This window comes from Podarcis vaucheri, assembly GCF_965113315.1.
Source record: "Podarcis vaucheri genome assembly, chromosome: 8".
Taxonomy (NCBI): Eukaryota; Metazoa; Chordata; class Lepidosauria; order Squamata; family Lacertidae; genus Podarcis; species Podarcis vaucheri.
The window spans coordinates 11,951,016-11,974,192 of NC_138766.1; the positions used below are offsets into that span (position 1 = coordinate 11,951,016).

The 23,177-nt window shown below is 45.1% G+C and overlaps 1 protein-coding gene across 13 annotated transcripts in view; it reads left to right on the plus strand.

Moving 5' to 3' along the window:
• Window positions 1–192: 192 nt before the first annotated feature.
• Window positions 193–23,177, plus strand: part of TERT (telomerase reverse transcriptase) — a gene marked incomplete at its 5' end in the record, with an annotated part of 85,732 nt that continues 62,747 nt past the window's right edge. For 12 of the 13 annotated variants that reach the window (XR_014222289.1, XR_014222290.1, XR_014222291.1 and 9 more), the window contains 13 exons: window positions 193–429; window positions 2,903–4,757; window positions 8,046–8,244; window positions 9,462–9,651; window positions 10,010–10,192; window positions 11,316–11,477; window positions 12,435–12,530; window positions 14,191–14,276; window positions 17,517–17,630; window positions 19,929–20,000; window positions 20,676–20,864; window positions 22,153–22,279; window positions 22,508–22,569. Coding sequence is in view for 8 of the 13 variants with exons in the window: in XM_082234199.1 (XP_082090325.1) it covers window positions 193–429; window positions 2,903–4,757; window positions 8,046–8,244; window positions 9,462–9,651; window positions 10,010–10,192; window positions 11,316–11,477; window positions 12,435–12,530; window positions 14,191–14,276; window positions 17,517–17,630; window positions 19,929–20,000; window positions 20,676–20,864; window positions 22,153–22,279; window positions 22,508–22,569 (3,572 nt within the window). The other variant, XM_082234198.1, reaches the window with a different exon arrangement.

The following is a 23,177-nucleotide window of genomic DNA, read 5'->3' on the forward strand; positions in this document are numbered from 1 at the left end:
AAGCGCAAAGCGCTTTCCCGCGGCTTGCCTGCATTTCCCATGCCCTCAAAGCAGGTGTTTCTCAAACTTCCCTGAGGATGATGGGAGTTGTAGTCCAGCCACAGCTGGCGACCCGCGTTGGAGGGGCGAGGCGGGGCGAGGCGACCACGCGGAGCCGCCCCTCGCTTCGCGCCTTCTTCCTCGCGCTCCCTCATGGCGCGTCCTCGGCGCTGCCGGGCGGTGCGGGCGCTGCTGCGGAGCTGCTACGCGGAGCTGCTGCCGCTGGAAGCCTTGGTCCGGAGCCTGCAGGCGGCCGCTCCCCCGGGAGCCCCGCCTCAGCCTCTGCTGCAAGACGGCGACCCCAAAGACTACCGCGCCTTGGTGGAGCGGTGCCTCGTGGGGCGGGCGGCCGGGGCCAGGGCTCCTCCTCCGCTGCTCACCTTTCAGCAGGTAAGGAGGGAGGGAGGGAGGCCGCCAGGCCCGAGAAAGGGCTGGGCTGTGACCCCAGCTTGCTCCTTGCTGGGGCTGGGCTCCCCCTCTTTGCTTGGGGATGAGGAAGACCACAGGAAGCTCTCCCAGGCCCTGGCACAAGAAATGCATAATGCCAGCAATTACAGTGGTACCTCGGGTTAAGTACTTAATTTGTTCTGGAGGTGTGTTCTCAACCTGAAACTGTTCTTAACCTGAAGCACCACTTTAGCTAATGGGGCCTTCTGCTGCCGCCGCGCCGCTGGAGCACAATTTCTGTTCTCATCCTGAAGCAAAGTTTTTAACCTGAAGCACTATTTCTGGGTTAGCGGAGTCTGTAACCTGAGGCGTATGTAAACTGAAGCATATGTAACCCAAGGTACCACTGTAAAGGGACCAGGTTTTTAAAACCAACAGGCACAGTGCCAGATTTAGGTAAAGGTAAAGGGACCCCTTGGCGCTGTGGGTTAAACCACAGAGCCTAGGACTTGCCGATCAGAAGGCCGGCGGTTCGAATCCCCTGACGGGGTGAGCTGCCGTCGCTTGATCCCTGCTCCTGCCAATCTAGCAGTTCGAAGGCATGTCAAAGTGCAAGTAGAGAAATAGGAACCGCTCCGGCGGGAAGGTAAATGGCGTTTCCGTGTGCTGCTCTGGTTTCGCCAGAAGCGGCTTAGTCATGCTGTCCACATGACCCAGAAGCTGTACGCCGGTTCCCTCGGCCAATAAAGCAGAGTGGTACCTATTTATCTACTTGCACTTTGACATGCTTTCAAACTGCTAGGTTGGCAGGAGCAGGGACCAAGCGACGGGAGCTCACCCCATCACAGGGATTCAAACCGCCGACCTTCTGATCAGCAAGCCCTAGGCTCTGTGGTTTAACCCACAGCGCCCCCCCCCCCCCCGCATCCCTCTTGTGCTGGATTTACGTATACGCTAAACAAGCTATAGCTTAGGGCCCCACTCTCTTGGGGGCCCCCAAAAAATTAAAAGAGAAAAAAACTGGACATACATTTCCAAATCATGATTAAAAAAACAAATAAAATAAAACCTACATACAGCAACAGTGTTTTGTTTTGTGTTGTGTTGTGTAGGCTCCTATGATGTAAGTAATGGGCCACGCCTGTATTTCACTATTAATATACTTCTTCTTAATTGTATTTCAGTTCAATAATTGCCTTGATAAAATACATATATTTTGTAATGTGCAAATGGCTTTAAATACGTATTAGGTCCATATGTTACCATATAGCATATATTCAACACAAAAAACAGCGGCAATTTGTTGTTGACAAAGGACAGCTGGACATAGAAAGGACCCCATTACCTTCAGTAGCTTAGGGCCTCATCAAACCTAAATCCAGCCCTGGACTCACAGCAGATGTTGTGGAAGACCCAGCAGACAACAAACATGGAACCCGCACAGTTGATAATCTACAAGAGGCCTCTCTTCGGAGGCATGTTCACATGCTCGGAAGTCGCAGTTAGCTATGGCCATTAGTATCATCATTTTAAAATTTTCTTTACTGCCCTGCATCTGAAGATCACCGGGCGGTTTGCAATATAAAAAACACAAAAATACGTACCACAATAGCAAACGAAAACTCTTCCCCACAAAAAAAGTTTATTTGAGTTACAATACACTTCACAACCTGCATTATGTTGCACAGAACGCAGTCTCAAGGTATATTAGCCACTTCACTTTCAGCGATTGTAACTTCCCTTCTTCAAATATTTGTCTATGTGAACCAGCCTTTGATATCTTTGAATTGTGTGTTGCTGGTCCATGCCAACAGGTTTCTGTTTGGCAGGCTCAGCTTAAGTAATTTCTCCGTATAAATTGTGCAAGCAGGCATCACTGTGGAGTGCTCGAGTCACATGTTGGCGGCATTTGGGGGGGGCTGTTTTCTCTTGCGGAACTGTTGTTGTTGTTGTTTAGTCATTTAGTCGTGTCCGACTCTTCATGACCCCATGGACCAGAGCACGCCAGGCACTTCTGTCTTCCACTGCCTCCCACAGTTTGGTCAAAATCAGGCTGGTAGCTTCGAGAACACTGTCCAACCATCTCGTCCTCTGTCATCCCCTTCTCCTTCTGCCCTCCATCTTTCCCAACATCAGGGTCTTTTCCAGGGAGTCTTCTCTTCTTGTGAGGTGGCCAAAGTATTGGAGCCTCAGCTTCAGGAACTGTCCTTCCAGTGAGCACTCAGGGCTGATTTCCTTCAGAATGGAGAGGTTTGATCTTCTTGCAGTCCATGGGACTCTCAAGAGTCTCCTCCAGCACCATAATTCAAAAGCATCCATTCTTTGGCGGTCAGCCTTCTTTATGGTCCAGCTCTCACTTCCATACATCACTACTGGGAAAACCATAGCTTTTACCACACAGTAATACCCAGTTTGTTTGGCTCTTTCAGGCACCTGCTAATGAAAATGTTGCTTTTTTCTCTTGCTGCATTTGCAGGTTTCCAGTCAGGAGGATGTCGTGGCAAGAGTCGTTCAGAGAATCTGTGAAAAGAAGAAAAAGAATGTCCTGGCGTTTGGCTACGGACCCTCGAACGAGAATAACCGCCATCTGCCCTGCATGCCAAATATCTGCAGCTACCAGCGTAATAGCACAACAGAAACCATTCGCCAAAGTGTTCTCTGGGAAATAGTCCTGAGCAGAGTTGGAGATGATGCCATGATGTACATACTGGAACACTGTTCTCTCTTCATGCTGGTGCCTCCCAGTTGCTGTTACCAAATTTGCGGCCAACCCATCTACGAACTTGATTTAAGAAGCGCAAAAACCTCTCCTGCGTTCTTCAGACAGAGATATCCCAGGCCGGCACCCAGCGTCTTATCTAGCTACCTGCGAGGAAGGCTTCGGCCTTTTGGGAAATACCTTGCGAAGGCAAACGGGGGGAAAGGGAACTCTGGGAAGCAAAGATGGCGCAGATCACACGAAGGTGTAGGCGGTGACTCCCAGCAGCCTTTGAAGGTTCAGAGAGCTGCCAGGCTGAGCCCTACAGCGAATGAACTGGTTACAAGGTCCAGTGACTACCTAGAGCACCAGCCAAGCCCCAAACACTGCCTGTGTTTAACAGCACCGCCTCGTAAAAGGAAATGGAAGGACTGTTATGAAATTAGCGCTAAGAGAAAGAAAACCACGCAGACGGACAAGGGGCTGGGAGAAGAAACAAGAAACCCAGTTCCCACTGAAAGCAAAAAACAAATAATTCTGGATGGTGGTGGGGATGCATCTAGAGGGTGTGTAAGTCCAATTTCAGAGGAGCAGATAGTTTTCGTGAAGCCTGTTACTCAGAGAAGTGAACAAACCTTGGATTGCACAGCTCCTGATAATTCAGAGGTTTTTTCATGTGGTCCTGCACTAAGTACGGAGAGCAAAACGCTGTGTGGATCTAGTACCAAAACAAAACCTCGCACTTCGGTGCCAAAGGTAGAACCTAGCATTTCTGATTATTGCTCAGTAAAGCTTGTGAACGCCTCTGCTACAGACAGAGGCCTAAGAACGTCCAAACCAGCTCAGGAGTTTTCTGATAGGATTTCTGCTCCTGCCGTGCAGATTGAAAGACGCTCTCTCTTGTATTCTTGCCGGCAGCTGAAAGAGCGTCTACCTAAATCATTTGTGCTGAACCGCTTAAAGGGCTATCCAGCAGGCGGCTTGCGGCTTGTGGAAGCCATATTTTTGAACAGCAAGATTCCAAAGCAGCCGGGCGAATCAAGTCTTCCAGGTTACAATAGGAAGAAGAAGCGACTTCCAAAACGTTACTGGCAGATGAGAGGCGTCTTCCAGGAACTGTTACAGAACCACACAAAGTGTCCTTACCTAACAGTGTTAAGAAATAATTGTCCCATTTGGGAGTTGGACAAAATTGGCCCAGGAAGTTGCGAGCAAAACATCTGTCGAGAGGGTCAAAGCTTGCCAATGACATGGCAGGCAAACGCCACAGAAAATTGCCCAAGAAGGATATCGGGTGTTTTGGGTCCATTCTCAGGTGCTTCCTGTAGAAGCTTTGAAAAAGCTGAGTTGCATCAAAAAGGAACTGAGATGCGAGCTCCCCAAGTCTCCCTCAGTTCTGACGTCACAGTGTTCCTTAAGCAACATAGCAGCCACTGGCAAGTGTACACTTTTGTGAGGGGCTGTCTGGAGAGAGTGGTCCCTGCTGGGCTCTGGGGTTCTAACCATAACAAATGCCGCTTCTACAAGAATGTAAAGCAGTTTATCTCTCTGGGGAAGTTTTCCACGTTTTCGTTACGGGAGCTGATGTGGAAAATGAGAGTCAACGATTGCGCTTGGCTTCGTCTGACCAAAGGTATGGACTGTGGTTATTAAAATGAAAGCAGCATCTCCTGAAAGTGGCTTTATTTTTAGACTGTCCTTCCTCATGTCAATGTAGCAGGATAATTTCCAACCTAGTGCGAAATGCAGTCCTGCAGGGATAACCTACATCAGGCATGTCAAACAGGTAGATCGCAGGATGTTCCTGGTAGATCCTGGCAGATTTCTGGCCCCTCAGAGATCTCCTTATAAAAAAGGGGGGGGGGACGACCCAACTTTGCCTTTCCTAAAAAAGCTCCAGAACTTTGGCTTTATAAAGAAAGCTCAACAACTTTGGATAGATCACACTGCCAGTTTTTTTTATCGTGTGAGTAGATTGCAGTCTATTGGGAGTTGGACGTCCCTGACCTACATAATGCTCTCTGTGTGGTGTTCGAATATAGCCCCCATCAGCCCCAGAAAGCATGGTCAACGACCAGGGATTTGATGGGAGTTGCAGCACCATCTGGAAGGACTCAGCGCTGGCTATCGCTACAATAATACACAAAGTGTATAAATGAAGTTGGTAACTTAGGAGTGTAATGTGTTGGGCAACTATCCATTGCGTCCCAGCACAATTCTGTTATCTGAGAGATATACGTTGATGATACTGCTTTATTCATTTATTTTTTTTTATAATAATTTTTATTACATTTTTTACAGAAATAACAGAACAGTCAAAGAATAAAAAGAAAAGATAAAAAGAAGGGAAATAAAAAAGAAAAGAAACACAACCACTTCAATGACTTATTTCAAATTTCCATTGGACTTCCCCCGTCCCCCGCACAATGCATTCTTAACAATAAATTTATCAGCAAATTATACCCTTATTTCGTGTATTTCTTTATATTTTCAATTGCAGTTTAGATTTAAATCTCTTGATCACCATATACTCTAAAAATATACCATAATATCGTTTTTACCCATTTAAATCTTGGTTCTTTCATAAATCTTATCAAATTTCATAAATATTCAAGTTTCGTTACTGGAGCTAAATTCCCAATCATACGACATCTTATGTTTCATATAACTTATAATACTTTTGCAAATAGTCTTTGAATTTTTTCCAGTCCTCCTCCATTGCTTCTTCTCCCAAGTCCCGGATCCTTGCAGTCATCTCGGCTAGTTCCATGTAGTTCATCAATTGCGAGTGCCAGTCCTCCAGTGTGGGCAAATCTTGGGTCTTCCAATACTTGGCGATAAGAATTCTTGCTGCAGTTGTAGCATACATAAAAAAGGTTCTATCCTTTTTAAACACCTTCTGGCCGACAATGCCCAGAAGGAAGGCCTCTGGTTTCTTGGGAAAGGTGTACTTAAACACCTTTTTTAACTCATTGTAGATCGTTTCCCAGAAGGCCTTCAGTCTTGGGCAAGTCCACCAGAGGTGAAAGAATGTCCCCTCAGCTTCCTTACATTTCCAACATTTGTTATCGGACAAATGGTAAATCTTAGCTAACTTAACCGGGGTCATGTACCACCTGTATACCATCTTCATAATGTTTTCTTTCAAAGCATTACATGCAGTAAATTTCATACCGGTGGTCCATAACCTTTCCCAGTCTTCAGACATAATATTATAACCAATGTCCTGGGCCCATTTTATCATTGCTGATTTAACTGTCTCATCCTGAGTGTTCCATTTAAGCAGCAAGTTATACATTCTCGATAATAACTTGGTCTTTGGTTCAAGCAATTCTGTCTCAAGTTTCGATTTTTCCACCTGGAAACCTGTTTTTTTGTCTAACTTAAAAACCTCATTAATTTGGGCATAATGCAGCCAATTTTGCACCTTATCCTTTAGTTTTTCAAAGCTCTGCAGTCTCCAATTGCCTCCAATGTTTTCTATTATTTCCCAATATTTCGGCCAGTATGCCTCCATATTGGTTGTTTTCCGAGCTTTGGCCTCTATTGGTGAAATCCACCTCGGAGTTTTACTCTCCAATAAGTCTTTATATTTTTTCCAGACCATATATATTGCTTTTCTGACAATATGGTTTTTAAACATTCCATATGATTTACCCTTGTCATACCACAAATACGCATGCCAACCTAACGAATTGTTAAAGCCTTCCAGATCTAGGACATCAGTGTTTTCTAGTAAAATCCAATCTTTCATCCAGCAGAAGGCCGCATGATACTGCTTTATTCAGATACATTTTGTGGGACGTCCTTTTGGGAAAAATTGATGAGTAGAACTAAAATAAGCCATGAGACGTCCCTTCCTGTCCAAGTTACACATGCTTTTCTAGGCTTGAGCCCAGTGAAGTTGGCTCTGTCAAAAGGCCACTAAACCATTGTTCTCAAAGCTAGCATGACCGCAAAAAGTATCATTCTACGAAGTTGGAAATCAATCGTATCTTCCCAGTGTTGAGGATTCTTTTGGGAAACAATCCCAAAAGAATGTGACAGAGCTTGGGTTCAGTTTGTGGTTAGTGAGCAGAGAGTTTAACCATGCATCCTGGTTTGGATAGCTCAGTCGGTAGAGCATAAGACTTTGAATCTCTGGGTTGTGGGTTCGAGCCCCACAGCAAAAGATTCCTACATTGCAGGGGGCTGGACTGGCTTACACTCGGGGTCCCTTCCAACTCTACAGTTCTGTGATTTAAAACAACCCAGTTAATGAATACAAGCAATAGAGCAGCAGCTTGAGGATAATAAAACAAAAGAGTGGGGTTTTTTTGAGAATGCCTGGGAGAACAGGGTTATTTATACTTGCCATCTGAAAGCCAGCAAGAATACTTGCTGCCAGAGTGTCTGCAGTCTGAATTTCTAAGGGCAAGGCGTTCCAGAGTTGGGAGTGGGGGGAAATAGCGATGGCACTCTCATAGCAAGCCCAGCTATAACCAGAATTACTCAGAATAGGATGCTGATATTCTCTAGCAGATTTCAGCCTTGCAAATAAGTCTGCGGAATTTACTAGCCCGCAAATATTTTAATAAGCTTGTCTGAATGGTGTGATTTTGTGTGTGTGATACTCAAATAGTGTCATGGCCCAGAAGACAAGTCTGCGCCGCCACCCTTGCCAGCTCCTGTGCTTCCAAGGGAAGAAATTGGCATTCCTACTACATGGCCAAGTGTGCGTATGAGAGGGGACAGATCTTGCCATGCCTGTTTCATAATGTAGCAGCAGCAGAAATGTCTGTTGGTGTTTCCAGCTGTGTGTTTTCACTTGGAGGAACCCATCTTTGTAAAATGTTAGCCTATACTTTGGTCGTGGTGGCGACTTTTTTTAGAAAGCTCTTTCTAGACTTAATCGTCAATAAACCTGCAATTCTGCTTATAGAACTCAGGCGTTTTGTTCCTGCCTCCGAACACCGTTTCCGTGAAGATCTGATGTCCAAATTCCTGTACTGGCTGATGAACTCGTTCGTTGCAGAACTGCTGCGATCTTTCTTCTATATCACGGAGACTATGTTTCAAAAGAACATGCTTTTTTACTTCAGAAAGGCTGTTTGGAGGAAGTTGCAGAGGATTGGCATTAGGTATATATTACTTGAAGCACCGTAATTTGTATCCTGCGCGAGGGGGGTGGGGAATGTGTGCTCCCTTTGCACAGTCTCCCATACCTTCCTCTGGGAAGATACCATTTGAAAAGGATCCTATTTGCACTGCACATTTAATTATATTATGCCACTTTAATCCATCATGGCTTCCCCCAGAGAATCGTGGGAAGTGTAGTTTGTTAAGGGTTCTGTGAGTTGTTCAGAGATCCCTATTCCCCTCACAGAGCTACAGTTCCCAGAGGGGTTAAAAAGTCAGTCCCTCTCTGCGAGGGAGGCTAGGCGGTCTCCTAACAACTCTCTGCTCTGTTAAACTACATATTCAACATAAATATGGGACGTTTTTAATGTTTAATGCTGTATTGTGATTTTAATATTTGGTTGGGAGCCGCCCAGAGTGGCTGGGGAAACCCAGCCAGATAGGCGGGGTATAAATAATAAATTATTATTATAAACAACTGTTTAAAGCAGTAGGATAGTGCTTTAAACGTGTCATGCAGACGAGGTCTAGGACTCTGAACCTTTCAAATGTAGCTCACTGATTTGAGTGTTGCCGTTTTGAGGGGGTGGGGGAGGTCAGATGAACCACACGTACCAAAAAGGTTGAGAGCATATGTGTGAGGTGTCACAGGCTATTCCTGCCCCTGATGTGCCAAATGGGTGTGCTATCATCCACAAATATTGAGATATTGCAAGGGTCTCTTAAGTTCATACTGATGCGCAGGTGTGCGAGCGAGCACACCCTACACAGCTTCTCCACGTGAGGATTGTGGTTGAGCCAGGATCCCACTTGTGTGATGTGCTCTAGTGTGTACATTGGTGTGCTACCAAGACAAGCAAAGACACACATCTTCCCAATTTCCAGTTGGTTGAAAGAATCTAAATGACCCACTTCAAAGAATACTCAGATGACAGGCTCTGTTCTCAACAGAGTAGCAGAGAACAGCTCTGTTCTCAACAGAGTAATTCATACTGGGCTTTCCCCACCCCCCCAGCCAGAACTCACCAGAACTCAGTTCCAGCACCTCTCAAGTGGGCGCCATTACCATTGTAGGAGAGCAATGGCGGTGCTCACGGTGAGTTCTGGCACCTCTTTTTCTAGCAAAATAGCACTGATTGTACGGAAGCAAAACTCTAGAGGAATTTTGTGATCTGCTTTGTAGTCTGTTGTAAAATAATAATGTTCTTTTCCACTTTAGAAGTCATCTGGCCAAAGTGCAGCTTCGTGCCTTATCAAAGGAGGAGATTGAAATTCTTCAGCAGAAAAAGTGTGTCCCCCTGGCATCGAAACTCCGGTTCATCCCCAAAGCGAATGGGCTGCGTCCCGTGGTCAACCTGAATGACGTTGTAGGAGCTGAAGCATTCTGCAGAAAGAGCAGAGATCAAAAGGTTCTTATTTTACAGTTGTGTAGTGTGAAGTTCATTCAATGAGCAAGTGTTGTGTTTATCATCTTTGTAGCCCTCGTCTGAATCCCATCCCCAAATAATAATAATATTTGGACGGCTTCCAACAAGAGAGTAAAAATACATTAAAACATCAGTCATTAGAAACTTCCCTAAACAAGGCTAAATCCTATTCCTACATCCTTCTTAAATGCAGCATGCATCCTTCCCAAGAACTCTTCATTTTCTCCCTCTGCTAGTTGCCTTCTCTTCCAAGAGATCAGTCAACTTGGACATGCATGAGAATGCTTTGTCCTTTGTGAAATGCCCCCCTAATTTCTCTCTCTCTTTAATTTTCTCCTAGGTTCAGTACTTCAACAAACAACTTAAAAACTTATTTAGTGTCCTTAGTTATGAAAGCACCAAGAACCCCATCTTGCTTGGCTCTTCTGTGTTTGGAAAAGATGATACTTACGCAATATGGAAGAAGTTTGTTTTGAAGGTTTTAGAGTCAAACTCTGAAATGCCGAGATTCTACTTTGTGAAGGTAACGCTTAGTGTCTCCATTGGGTCTGGATGTTTTCCATTTCTCGAAAGTGGACAGAACCGAGGATTTTTCTTTGCTTAAGGCTGTAGTACTGTGACCAAGCTCTGTTGAACCCAATGGCATGTAGGTCTGAATAAACATGCACTGGGAATCAGGAATATTTCATAAGCTGGGGTCTGTGGCCCCAGTTGCTCAGTTTTGTAACACTGATGGCATTGAGCTGTTTACTTCTTTTTCTTCACTCCTGGTAATCAAACCTGTAAGGAAGAATAGGACTCTGTAATATCTCAAGAAAGAACAGTTGTAACTGGAGTTGGTTTCATACTTGGGTTGGGATAGAATTCACACTAGGCTTCCAGGTTTTGCCCTGCGCAGAACTGAGGTCGATTCAGGGGTTGTTAACTTGAGTCAGCGGAGACCAGTCACGTTACAGAAGGTTTTTGGTTTGCCGAAACGTGCCAACCCCCAAAAGGCTGCCATTGAATGACATATATAGTCTTATCCACTCTTCAACACACTCAAATTATCTCTCGTACACGGACACATCACATTGTCTCTCATGCACACACGCATGCTTTCTCTCACCTGCGAGTCCTCCACCTGCAACATGTACGAAGCAAAGTTTAGAGAGAAACTCCAGCAGCAAGGAGCCTTTGCAGAATCCAGCAAATTTCTCTGTTCTGTGCAGATTCCAGCCAAGGATTTGGAAGTTTTACAGGTATCCATCCCCCACTCCAGTTCCAGGGCTCTTGCCTCTCAGCTGCTCACCCCTAGTTTGTTGAAATTTCCATTAAAACCCTCCTGAAATCTACAGTCCACATCCCCTGTTGAAGCTAAGCATGTGTTACTGAGCAGAATATAGGTGTGTCCTCTGTTACCCTCATCCCTGTCTTTTCTTCCTCCCTCTGTTCCCTTTCCCTGCACTGAAGTTTAGTCTGTGACCTATCCTGTTTGTAAATGCATTATTGCTGATGTTGTCATTGTCCTTTGCAGAATACATCTGTACTAGTTAGCAAATGCCCTCCCGTTGCAATTTCCTTGCTTTGTGTGATATCTGATGCACGGTTGAAAGTTTAAAATAATGGAATTTCTTCTCCCCACCCCCCACCCTGCTCTCTTTCAGGCTGATGTCACGGGAGCTTACGATACCATTCCCCATAATAAACTGATAGAAGTAATTTCACAAGTCCTTGCTCTGGAGAGAGAGACCAGTTACAACATACGCCGCTATGCAGTGATCATGAGGACCAGAAATGGACTTAAGAGAATATGCTACAGGAGACATGTAGGGTAGATTTTTTTTCCTTTCTCTCACCCCCATTTTCTGTTCTCTGATAAGTATAACAACCATGGGAACTCTGTAACGTCTTTGTAAATATTCCATGGAAAGACTATCCAACGAATACCATCTTTAAGGCCAGAAAGCAACACATTTTGCCTGCTAACTAAAAATGGTCGCTCCTGCTTGTGGCACTTATTCCAGGGAACCTCACTGATGCCTTGTGCTGAACTGCAGCAGCAGGACTTTTCCTCCCCCAAGTTCTCTATGGAGGAAGGCAGAGGGCCTTCCCTCATGCTGAGCTTTGGCAGGATGTAGAAAACCTCAGCATCGTGCTCCTGCAAAAGTCAGACCTGGAAGAGGATCCTTGTGCTGGGCATGCAAGATCTGCAAGCAAGCAGGTTTATAGAGCCCTGTTCAAAATAGTTGAGCCATATCACTGTTCCAGAGGTGAATTCAGCTGTTCTTAGCTAGGTGGCAGTGCCTGCGTTTGAGACTGCTCCTGGGCTGACCATTGCCTTGATTTTGAAGTAGCCTGGCATCAGGTGGTATCGTTGGTGGCACAGAGGCTGTGCCCTAGCTTTTGCAGGGTTTTTAATTTATTTTACACCATGGAAATGCATATCTGCTGAATAGTCCAGGATTTTAAAATTGTAATGTTTCTTCTGAGTGCACCAGGAGCTTCGTGGTTCTTATTTATTGATTACCATAGAAAAGAAGGGAGAAAGTATGGGCTGGGGAGCACATGCCAGCAGCTCCTGGGAGAACTGTGGGGCAGCCCTTGCCCAAACCCTTGGGAGAAGCTGGGTGGGGGATGCCAGGAAGTAGAGTGGTCTTCTGCCTGCCCCCTTCCACATTCTCTTCTCTCAATCCAGCTCCTCATAATTGTTAACCCTGATATTTTTACTATGCTGGAGGTCAGCTCAAAAATCTAAAATATCTCAGTCTGGATGTTGTTTGCAGGTATCTGTTTCCAGTGAGTTTAAGCCTGATATGAAACAGTTTCTGTGTCATCTTCAAAAGAGCACCTCACTGCGGAATGCAGTAATAGTTGAGCAGGTAAGCTTCTGTGTACCATTCCGTTTAACTAGGGAGGCTGAGATTGAAAGAGGATTTCCTAAGGCTGCCCCATTGGTGTGTTTTGATGTCCCAACCTGTAGGCAAACCTTGCGATTGGTTGTCTCTCTCTCTCTTATACACACACAAACACACTTCTTCATTTTTTTTGACTTTCTCTTGCTATGCCGTCTGAAATTGTCAAATCGTAGTAAATCTTAACTATGGTTTAAAGTTTGGGTGTTGTAAGGGTTGGGAGTTACTTGTGCGTAATCCTGCTCCGTTTGAGCATTAGTTTGCCTGGTTAAACCCTCCGGACTGCACAGCCCATCTTAGCGTGGCTGCCCTTAGTCACTCGTAGAATCTGTCTGTGGGCGTTTCTTAAAGCGCTGCCAACATAAGAGTTGTTTGACGCCCAATCGTCTCCGCCTCTCGCTGCGCGGGAGTCTCCTGCGCAGGGTGGGCGTGGGCAGTGGGGTGCCTGGGCTCTCCTCACTAACTTCCAACGAAGAGTCCTGGAGCCCCTGCACCTCCCTGTCCCGTTGCTCTCCTGGATCCCTGGTGTTACACTTATTCCCTTCCCCTTCTTCCCAGCTGAGTCTCCCCCTAGCGCTGGGACCTTCTCCTGCAGAATCAGAGACCCTCTCCTTCTCCCGTGCCTCTGATGTCAGTTCCCTGACAGGTGTCATGCTAAAATGTAGCTTTGCCAGCGCCAAACATGTGGGGCGAGGGAAGCATGCAATCCCAGGGCTCACTTAGGCTTGTTCACCTTACAATAAACCACATTTGTTCAGTAAACCATAGTTTCTTTTAATACCTGCTGAGTTCATGACAGCCAGTAAATTCATGGCAAAGGCAAGATTTGAGCAGTAGACTGCCTTGAGTCATAACTCCTTCAGTTAGACTGCAATCCTAAACCCACCGCATCCAGTAGGATTTACCTCCAAGTAAACATACATAGGTTTGTACTATTAGCCACTGCATTTTACCATTTCTGTAGATGAGATTAACTTCAAGACGATCTAGTCATTTGGGGTTGACGCTAGTATTTGTGTTCCTGTTTAGAGGTTGCTCAGATCTTGCATTGTGCAGTTTTCACTTTTAACCCCTCTTACCACAATCCTGCAGTCTGAGCTTTCCATATCTTGGTGCCCAAGGGAGAATTCTGAAACGGGCAACGTTAGCAGCTTTAAAAGAGGGGATTTTGTAAAGCTCTGTTTAAAATATGCCCAAGGGAAAATTGTACGGAGCCTTAGTTTGCTCAGCTATACTGAGCCGCACAGGTTTCTCCTTTCGAAGAGCATCATCAAATGCCACGTTAATTTGCTGCATCCATTCCACTCCGTGACTTCTCAATTTAGCCCTTTAGTTTCCCAGTTTGAGTGCATGTCTTTGCCACTTCCCGCCAGTAGATGGTGCTGACAGACACCCTTGTTTGAGGGAAATCCTTCATTGTTAAGCTTAACATTTTACAACTGGGTCTTCTGTTCGTATTGTGCCAGCTTCACTGGCATTTAGCTCTTAGGTGTTTACTCTGGGCATGCTTTACAAGCACACCTGACCTCAGAGCAGGCATAGGTGTTAACATGCTAATATTAGGCCAAATATCATAAGCCAAAGTAGACAAAGTTCAAACTTCTACTTTTGCTTTTTCTTCTTTCAGGGTGTCTCTTTGAGGGAAAACAAATCCAGCCTCTACGAGTTCTTCTTGCAGTTGATCCACCATAGCATTCTGAAAATTGAGAAGAGGTAAAGTCTCTTTTATTATCATTGGTTACATGAACTTCTCAGGTACCAAAATGTATTAGCCTGATGGCACATGGCTCACCCCAGCAAACCATGAATGGTAAACCAAAAGCAGACCTTATCTTCCTGATTTTTAGTTTTCTTGGTGGGGCGGTGGGACACAAACTGTGAAGACTGCTTCAGACACAACCCTAAAACCATGGTTTATTTACTTGCTCAAGGTAGGAGGAAGGAGTTTTTAAGTTGAGTTCACAGACTACTTTACCAAATTGTAGGTTTTTAGCCAGCATTGCTTCTGAATGCAGCCAGTTGGCTGAGGTAATTTCTGAATTCAGAATAAAACAACGAAGAGTCTTGTAGTTCTTTAAAGACTTAAAAATTTTAAAGCCTAAGCTTTCGTCGGCTTTTTCAGAAGCTTGTGCCATAATAAATTTGCTACAATACTCTTTAATTTGCTGCAGCCAAAATAATTAATATCCCTCTGGAAGCTGAATCAAGAATGCTGTTCCAAATCCAATCTTTCAGAGGAGTTTTAAGCATTAGTCTGTATCCATTTCTTTTAAAGCTTAAAAAATAATAATGGGAGGCTTTCAGAATGGAGAAGCTAATGGAATGGGTTTAGCTAAGTACCCAAAGGGGAATTGCATTCATTCAAATCGGCATCCATTAATTTTGCAAGAACAATCAAGTGTTTGCCGGAATCTTTTCAGCAAAATTAATTGACTCCCCCTGCTTTCATAATTATGATAAGCCATGTAAGCTGTTTCTTTGCATTGATCAGGTGGACGTTGGTCTCTTCAAAGACCAGTTTGGGTTCAAGAAGATCATTTTCCCTTTGTGTATTTCCTGTTGTCATGAGAGTCTGACTTCTATAGGTAGACTACAGTCATCCAATGGCGTGTTGTTGTTGTTTTTAAGCACTCTTCACACGATCAGGCCTGCTCCTCTTATCACTTCATATGTTCCAGGGTTGACGGTTGCCATTCAAAACTAGTTCCAGGCCTTATATCTCTTCCCCAAGCCCAGGTGGTCTACACATTGTCTGTGTTGGGTCCAAAGAACTACTGTGGCTCCAAGGTGGCCCTCAAGAGAGCGTCTCATCAGTACAGGGGATGGCTCGCTCTTAATAAATGAGTACAACTGCTTGCTTTGTTAACCTGCAACCGTTTTTTCAGGACCCTGACTCCTTTCAGATCCCTTCCTTTATGGAGACCTCTGCTGAGTCTGTTAGACTGTTGTCGGACTAACAAATATGTTGCTCAGACACAAGGGATTCTGTGAAGTATTTGTAGAAGCATATGATGGATTTGCCATTTGGCTGATAAGTTATTTTTGCTAAAACTATTGACTTTGGGCACAAAAAAGCCATGAATATTTTGGAATTCGCTGGAAAATTCTAAAGCTCTTGGATGAATATCTGAGGGTGCAGGCGGCATGTGCTAGACAAATAAGCTATCGCCAAGATACACAGCGCTGACTGCGTGTTTGAAGGGTAGAGTTACGTAAGTGATCAAAGCTGACAAGGAGGAAAGATCAAAGTCTTGTCTGAATGCTTCCTCCCTCTCTGAATGCTTTCATTTCAGTGCCGTGTTGAATGCAGACTAATGTAGCATTTCATAAGACTCTGCAGAGTGTATTTTTATTGTAAATCCGTACAGCTGAGAAGTACAGAAGTGACCGGCAGCACTTTGAGAGCAGCCTCAGAATGTGCGGGATACTTTTTCATTTCTGTATGCGATGAACCATTGATCTGTGGACCTGTCTAATTCTGCACTGTGCGACTGGCAGGACCTTTGGATGTGGGCTTTCCTAGTCCCAGTGCCAGAGAGACACCTAACAGAAGATTCTGGGAACAGGAACTCTGGGAACACATGAAGTATGTGTCCTGCCCAGTCTATCCAGACTGAGGACACCCCTTTGAGCAATGCCATTTTGGTTGTCATTTCTCTCCTGGAGTCCACAAGGGTCCTGGGGCTTGAGAATTACTAGCTAGTAACAGAGAGAGGGAGGGACGCGGGTGGCGCTGTGGGTTAAACCACAGAGCCTAGGACTTGCCGATCAGAAGGTCGGTGGTTCGAATCCCCGCGACGGGGTGAGCTCCCGTTGCTCGGTCCCTGCTCCTGCCAACCTAGCAGTTCGAAAGCACGTCAAAGTGCAAGTAGATCAATAGGTACTGCTCCAGCAGGAAGGTAAACGACATTTCCATATGCTGCTCTGGTTTGCCAAAAGCAGCTTAGTCCTGCTGGCCACATGACCCGGAAGCTGTACGCCGACTCCCTCGGCCAATAAAGTGAGATGAGCGCTGCAACCCCTGAGTCGGCCACAACTGGACCTAATGGTCAGGGGTCCCTTTACCTTTACCTTAACAGAGAGAGAATCCAGAATGTTCTCTCTGTGTGTTTTATTGCAGTATGTTTCGGTTTGTTCCATGTTCCATATTTCAAATGTGATCTTCCGTCCCATGCCTCCACTCGGTTTCTGAAATACAGGCAACTCCCAAGTTTACGTGAAGATTTTGTTCTACACCTCCGGGCTTGTAACCAAAATCGTGTATATTGGGGGAGCACCCTGGAGAGTCCTCCTGGCTCGCAAGGAGAGCCTCTCCAGAGCCCAGGGAGAATGTCCCAATATACGTGATTTCAGTTACAAGCCTGGAGGTGCAGCTGGGAATATGCCCTGCTGTTGCTTGTGGGGAGGGTGTCACAGGGGTGTCCTTGTTTGCAGGGTTTGGTGGGCTCATGAGCCAGCATGCCCTGGTATTTAATAATAATAATAATTTATTATTTTCCCCCAGCCACTTTGGGCAGCTCCCAACAGAATATTTAAAACACAATCAAACATAAAAAACTTCCCTAAACAGAGCTGCCTTCAGATGTCTGCTAAAAGTCAGATAGTTGTTTATTTCCTTGACATCTGATGGGAGGGCGTTCCACAGGGCGGGCGCCACCACCGAGAAGGCCCTCTGCCTGGTTCCCTGTAACCTCACTGACTAAGATGCTGGGAATTGTCAGCTGATGTGGGAAGAGGCAAGTCATGAGGTAGGCTGAGGCCCAGCCAAGAATCATGGGGTCCACCCTTGTATTTAAAAATGTATTGCATCATTTTTTAAGAATTGCATTAGAAGAAAAAACAAATTGCATGAGTAGGCTGGCCACGTTCTGGCAGCGACGAGCATCTCATTCGTGCCTGCCGTCAGCTTCCAGCATTTGTGATGGCGAATTTTTGTTCCCTGATACTTGCTAGGTACTATGCCCAGCGCTGTGGAATCCCCCAGGGCTGCACCTTGTCAACCCTGCTATGCAACCTCTGCTATGGAGATATGGAAGACAAGTTGCTGCGTGGCGTGCAGAGAGATGGGTATGGTAATATTCCCCAGCCTGCTATATAATAGTTGTTCCCCCCCAAACTCCTGTGTTCTCAAAAAAGGTTCATAGATATTCTGCATCAGTTGTTCAAGCTTCTACCAGGGAAGACCAACAAGGATGGAAAGGGCACGACGAAGCAAGTGGGTAAAGTTGAAATGTGGAAACGGTCTGTGCCAGGGTATTGTGTATAAACTAGCAAGCAACACGGGGAACTGCAGTTCTTTGGCAGTGTCTGGGAATCTGACGTAGATTTCCTTGGACCAGCAGTCCACAAAGATTGTGACCTGTAGTGACTTGGCGTCAGGCTTTGGGGAATCCTAGCCCTTCCACGGTGGCAGCAAAGAAGCAGATAAAAGCAAGAAGAGATCTTACCAATTACCGTATTTTTTGCTCTACAAGACTCACTTTTCCCCTCCTAAAAAGTAAGGGGAAATGTGTGCGCGTCTTACGGAGCGAATGCAGCCTGCGCAGCTATCACAGAAGCCAGAACAGCAAGAGGGATTGCTGCTTTCACTGTGCAGCGATCCCTCTTGCTGTTCTGGCTTCTGAGATTCAGAATATTTTTTTTCCTCAGAATATTCCTTAGAATATATTTTTTTTCCTCAGATTCAGAATATTCTTTTTTTCCTCCTCCAAAAACTAGGTGCGTCTTGTGGTCTGGTGCATCTTATAGACCGAAAAATATGGTAGTTTATTCAATAATCACAGCGAGACAAAGGTCTCTCTATAGAAAATGGCATTGCTCCCAGTAAAACCCAACCCCCTCCATCTCCCTTATCCTACGTTATCCCTGCGCCAGCTGACCTGAGCTTTCTGCCCTCAATGGCCACCTAGTCCTGCGGGGGGGGGGGTGTCAGGAAAGCTCTCCAAAAACACTTGTCAGCTGTCTCTCCCCTGGTGCTTCTTCTGCTTCCTGCTGTTCCTCTCCCAATATTTCCCAGCTTTCCCCCTCTGCAGCCTCTGAACTATGTCCTTCTGCCAACCACTGTTCTAAATCTATACTGTCCTCCTGTTCTCAGGAAGGTTAAGGAGAAGGGGGCGGAGACCATTCCTCCTCAGTCCAGCCCCTGACACTTGGTTGCCCAGTGGTGTAAGTTTTTCACCCGTTACAGGAAACGTGAACTCATTTTACGTCAAACATGAGCACCACCAAGTCCTCAGTAAACCGCCGGGTGGGACTACAGTCGTACCTGGAACTCAAACCTTTTGGCTCCCGAATGCCGCAAACGCGGAAGTGATTGTTCCAGTTTGCAAACGTTCTTTTGGAACCCGAACGTCGGACGGGGCTTCCGGTTGGTTGCAGGAGCTTCCTGCAGCCAATCAGAAGGCGCAATTTGGTTTTCGAACGTTTTGGAAGCCGAACTGACTTCCGGAACGGGCTCCGTTCGACTTCCAAGGTACAACTGTACCCCGATTTCTCCTCGTGTTAAAAAGTATGCTCTTACGCTATATTTTATGATTTGGAATTTATATTTAAGCGTTTTTAGTTGCATTTTGGTAATGTATGTGGTGCTTCACAAACTGCTAATGCCAAGAAGCAGTGTACAGTGGTACCTCGGGTTACATACGCTTCAGGTTACATACGCTTCAGGTTACAGACTCCGCTAACCCAGAAATAGCACCTCGGGTTAAGAACTTTGCTTCAGAATGAGAACAGAAATCGTGCTCCAGAGGCACGGCAGCAGCAGGAGGCCCCATTAGCTAAAGTGGTGCTTCAGGTTAAGAACAGTTTCAGGTTAAGAATGGACCTCCAGAATGAATTAAGTATGTAACCCGAGGTACCACTGTACACATCATTCATTATCTCCATCCATCCTCAGATTAACCTTATGGGAAAGGAGGTGGGGGGGGGAGGAGCATCCCCTGCCTTGTCCTGTTTTAAGTGCTCATAAAAATGTAAAATGTTCTTCTAGGTGCATGTTCTGTGCCCAATGGCTAATTTATAAGCAGATCTGCTTATACAGAGAACCATAGAATTGTAGAGTTAAAAGGGACCCCAGGGGTCATCTAGTCCAACCCCCTGAAATGCAGGAATCTCAACTAGATCATACATGACAGGTGGCCACCCAACCTCTGCTTAAAAACTTCTGTTGAAATGAGATTCCTCTTGTGGGAGCCTGTTCCACTGCCGAACAGCTCTTAAATAAATTGGAACGCCACAAACTCATTTCCCCAAATGGATTCAATAATAATACTGGTAATAAAAGCAACACTCCTACTTAACGCAGCGTAAATTTTTATTTTGGCGACGCAGGCCTGTTTTAACCTGTTTTTAAACTTCACATTTCAGGGTGCTGATGCGATTGACAGATGACTTTTTGCTTGCCACGCCTCATTTGACAGAAGCAAAGGCATTTTTAAGGTATGGTCTAAAGTATGGAAGCTTGATCAATTGAGTCTCCTTCTTTGCACAAAGGAATGGAAAGAAATCTGCCCTTGTTCTGCTGTTTCTCTTTCGTATTCTTAGTGATGAGTTGATCTCTATGTATATGCTCCTGTTCTACAAAGGTGCAAATAAAGCAGTGAATGTGGTGTTCATTTCTCCATTTCCAGAGAACCTTGGCTTTGTGCGTGTGATTTTAGGCTTGTGAAGACTTGCTTGAAGAAGTATGTTCATCATGCCTGTTGACATCTCAGCTGCCTCCCTGGCTTCTGAATATGGGTCTTGCCCTGAGAACTCCTTCCTTCTCTCCATGCCTATGAACAGGCATCATTAGCTAAAGTGGTGCTTCAGGTTAAGAACAGTTTCAGGTTAAGAACAGACCTCTGGAACGAATTAAGTTCTTAACCCGAGGTACCACTGTAGGTCCAGAAGTTCTAATATTTTGGCATATACAGCCCTACTTAAAATGAACAATTGTAATGAGGCTTGCAAGAGGGCAATCTTAATAATCCACTTAAATTATTTACAGCTTATTTTTGCTGTTAAAAAACCCCAGCCATGTTCTGTCATAGAACAAAAGCAAGACTGCGGGAGACAGTGTAAAAATGCAACTGTGTAAATAACATTTCTAACCACACATTTTCATTAATTTAGGACTCTGGCCATGGGCGTTCCAGAATATGGCTTTGTTATAAACCCAGGGAAGACAGTAGTGAATTTTCCAGTTGATAAAGATATCCCGGGATGTTCAGCGTTCAAACAATTACCAGCTCACACTGTAATCCCATGGTGTGGATTGTTAATTGATACACAGACCCTTGAAGTTTATTGTGATTACTCCAGGTAAATGAGAAGAATATTTACTACCATGTTAGGACAGCATACTGTAATCAGTGTAGACTAATCAATTACCGTTGATTAAATTATTTTAGTTGACTAGCCAGTACGGGCTAACTTCACTTAGACCGGTGGAGATCAGTGGGGTGGGTGGGGCTGTAATGAAAGAATTGGGATCCATTCTTGTGACCTTCTAACAAGTTTCCCAGCCTCATATTATTTTTTACCCTGAATTGCACCACCCTGAATGACAAACATACCAGGCCCAGTTGGTTGGGCTGGAAGTACTGGGTGTATTGCTTCTTTGGTTGGCAAGCATGCATAGTTTGTGGTTAAACTTCCCTTTTGATTATACCCGTTGGGAAATGGTTGCTGATTTGCAGTTTTATTTTTTAAAGCGCATTAGATATTTCCTCCCCAAATGTGCATTTGTAAAGCAGGTGACTTTTCGTGTTCTTAGTCCAAGCATAGCTGTCAACCATCCCTTATTTGGTGGGAAAGTCCCTTATCCCAGCGCTGTTTCCCACTGCTGTCCCTTATTGATGATGTCCCTTAAATTTCCCGGGTTTCCAAGGAAGCAGCTCCTCTCCCTCCCTCCCTGCTGGCAGGGAGGAGGGGGACTCCAACTGTGTTGCTTGACTGCGTTGCTCAACCAATAAGGAGTCTAAGAATGACTGGGGGGTGGAGCTTGCATGCTTTGTGCGCATTGCCTGGGGACTCGCCTTTGCTCAGCGCTTCCCAGCAGAGAGGTGACGGTGGTTTTCCTTGCTGCATCCCCTTTGCCAGGTTGCTGTGCTGTGGGAACCACCGCTTGAGGCTTCGTTTGGCTGCTGGGTGGGCTTTCTGCCTTTGGCTCAGGAGCTGGTTGACTAAAATCCCTTATTTTGGCTGCTGGTCCCTTATTTTCGAGGCTGCTGGTCCCTTATTTTCAAATCTGTAAGTTGACAGCTATGAGTCCAAGCCAGCAGCAGTATTTTAAACAAAGATAAGATTCTGTAATGTCATTAAAATTCTGCTGCTTTGTTTTGTTTTTTTGGCATGCCGAAGGACCTGTGATTGTGGAGTTTTGAAAGCTTGACAGAATAGAAGGCATCCATGTTTCTCTGCATGTTGCATAACAGAAATGCATGTCTCTTGAGACTGTATAGTAGTCAGCAAAAAGAGAAATTAAGCAAGCTGACTTCAGACCATCCCTGTAGTAGGAGAAATCTAACCTGGTTGCATCAGAAAGCGACATAACTTCTGCCTCTTCTTCCCTTTCTCACCCCTGCATCTCCTTGCTCCCCAATTACAGTTACGCCTGCACATCTATCAGGTCAAGCCTCTCTTTCAACTCGAGCAACAAAGCCGGTGTCAGCATGAGAAATAAACTGCTAGTAGTCCTGCAGCTGAAATGCCACAGTTTATTTTTAGATTTACAGGTAAGACAGTTGTGACGCATGGGAGAAGCCTTTCAGACCGAACATTTCCAAATGTGCAGCGTACTCTGAGCCTTCCGACACTGGTGCAATTCCTGTTCCTTTAGATTATATGTGAAATACTGCAAGCCATTTAATTTTTATGCATATTTTTAAAATTAAGCCATAAACGGTGACTTTTTTTTTTTTGCTCCTCCCCTCACCCCAATTATTTCTCCTCTCTAAATTTAGATCAATAGCCTCAGAACTGTCTGTATTAATATCTTCAAGATCCTTCTGCTGCAAGCCTACAGGTACATGTGATAATTTTCAAAGCGTCATACTATACAATGCCACTAGAAGGCGCTGTGAGTTAAGAAAATGCAATGTTTCATCTTCCATTTCTGCCTTTTGTTGTCCTGTGACTTGTCATTTTAAAGGTCCCCATGCACTGGGGTTTCTAAACCGCTTTTATATATCTCCCCACCACCACAATGTTAAAAACACCCAGAACTTTTGACTCTGTTTTAATGTTTCGGCCTCAGATGACTCTTCTATAGATCTAGGAAATGCAAAACATCTGTTTTTCACGTAGTGTTATAATTTCAGTGCCGATGCAGTTCTAAGTTCCTCCAAACAATCCACTTGCCTTTAGCTCTTATCTTTAAAATCACAGTATATCCTAATTATTGATGATGATGCTCAGTGATTAAAACTACAGTGGTACCTCGGTTTTCAAACAGCTTGGTTCATGAACAACCTGGAACCCAAATGCTGCAAATGCTGGGTGTTCCGGTTTTTGAACTTTTTTCCAGAAGCCAAACATGCTCCGTTTCGAGTCCTGAGCTTCTGTTTTTACTGTTGCGCAGCTAATTTGCGTCCCCCCATTGTAATTCAAGCCTTCTGTTTCCGTGTTTCCTGT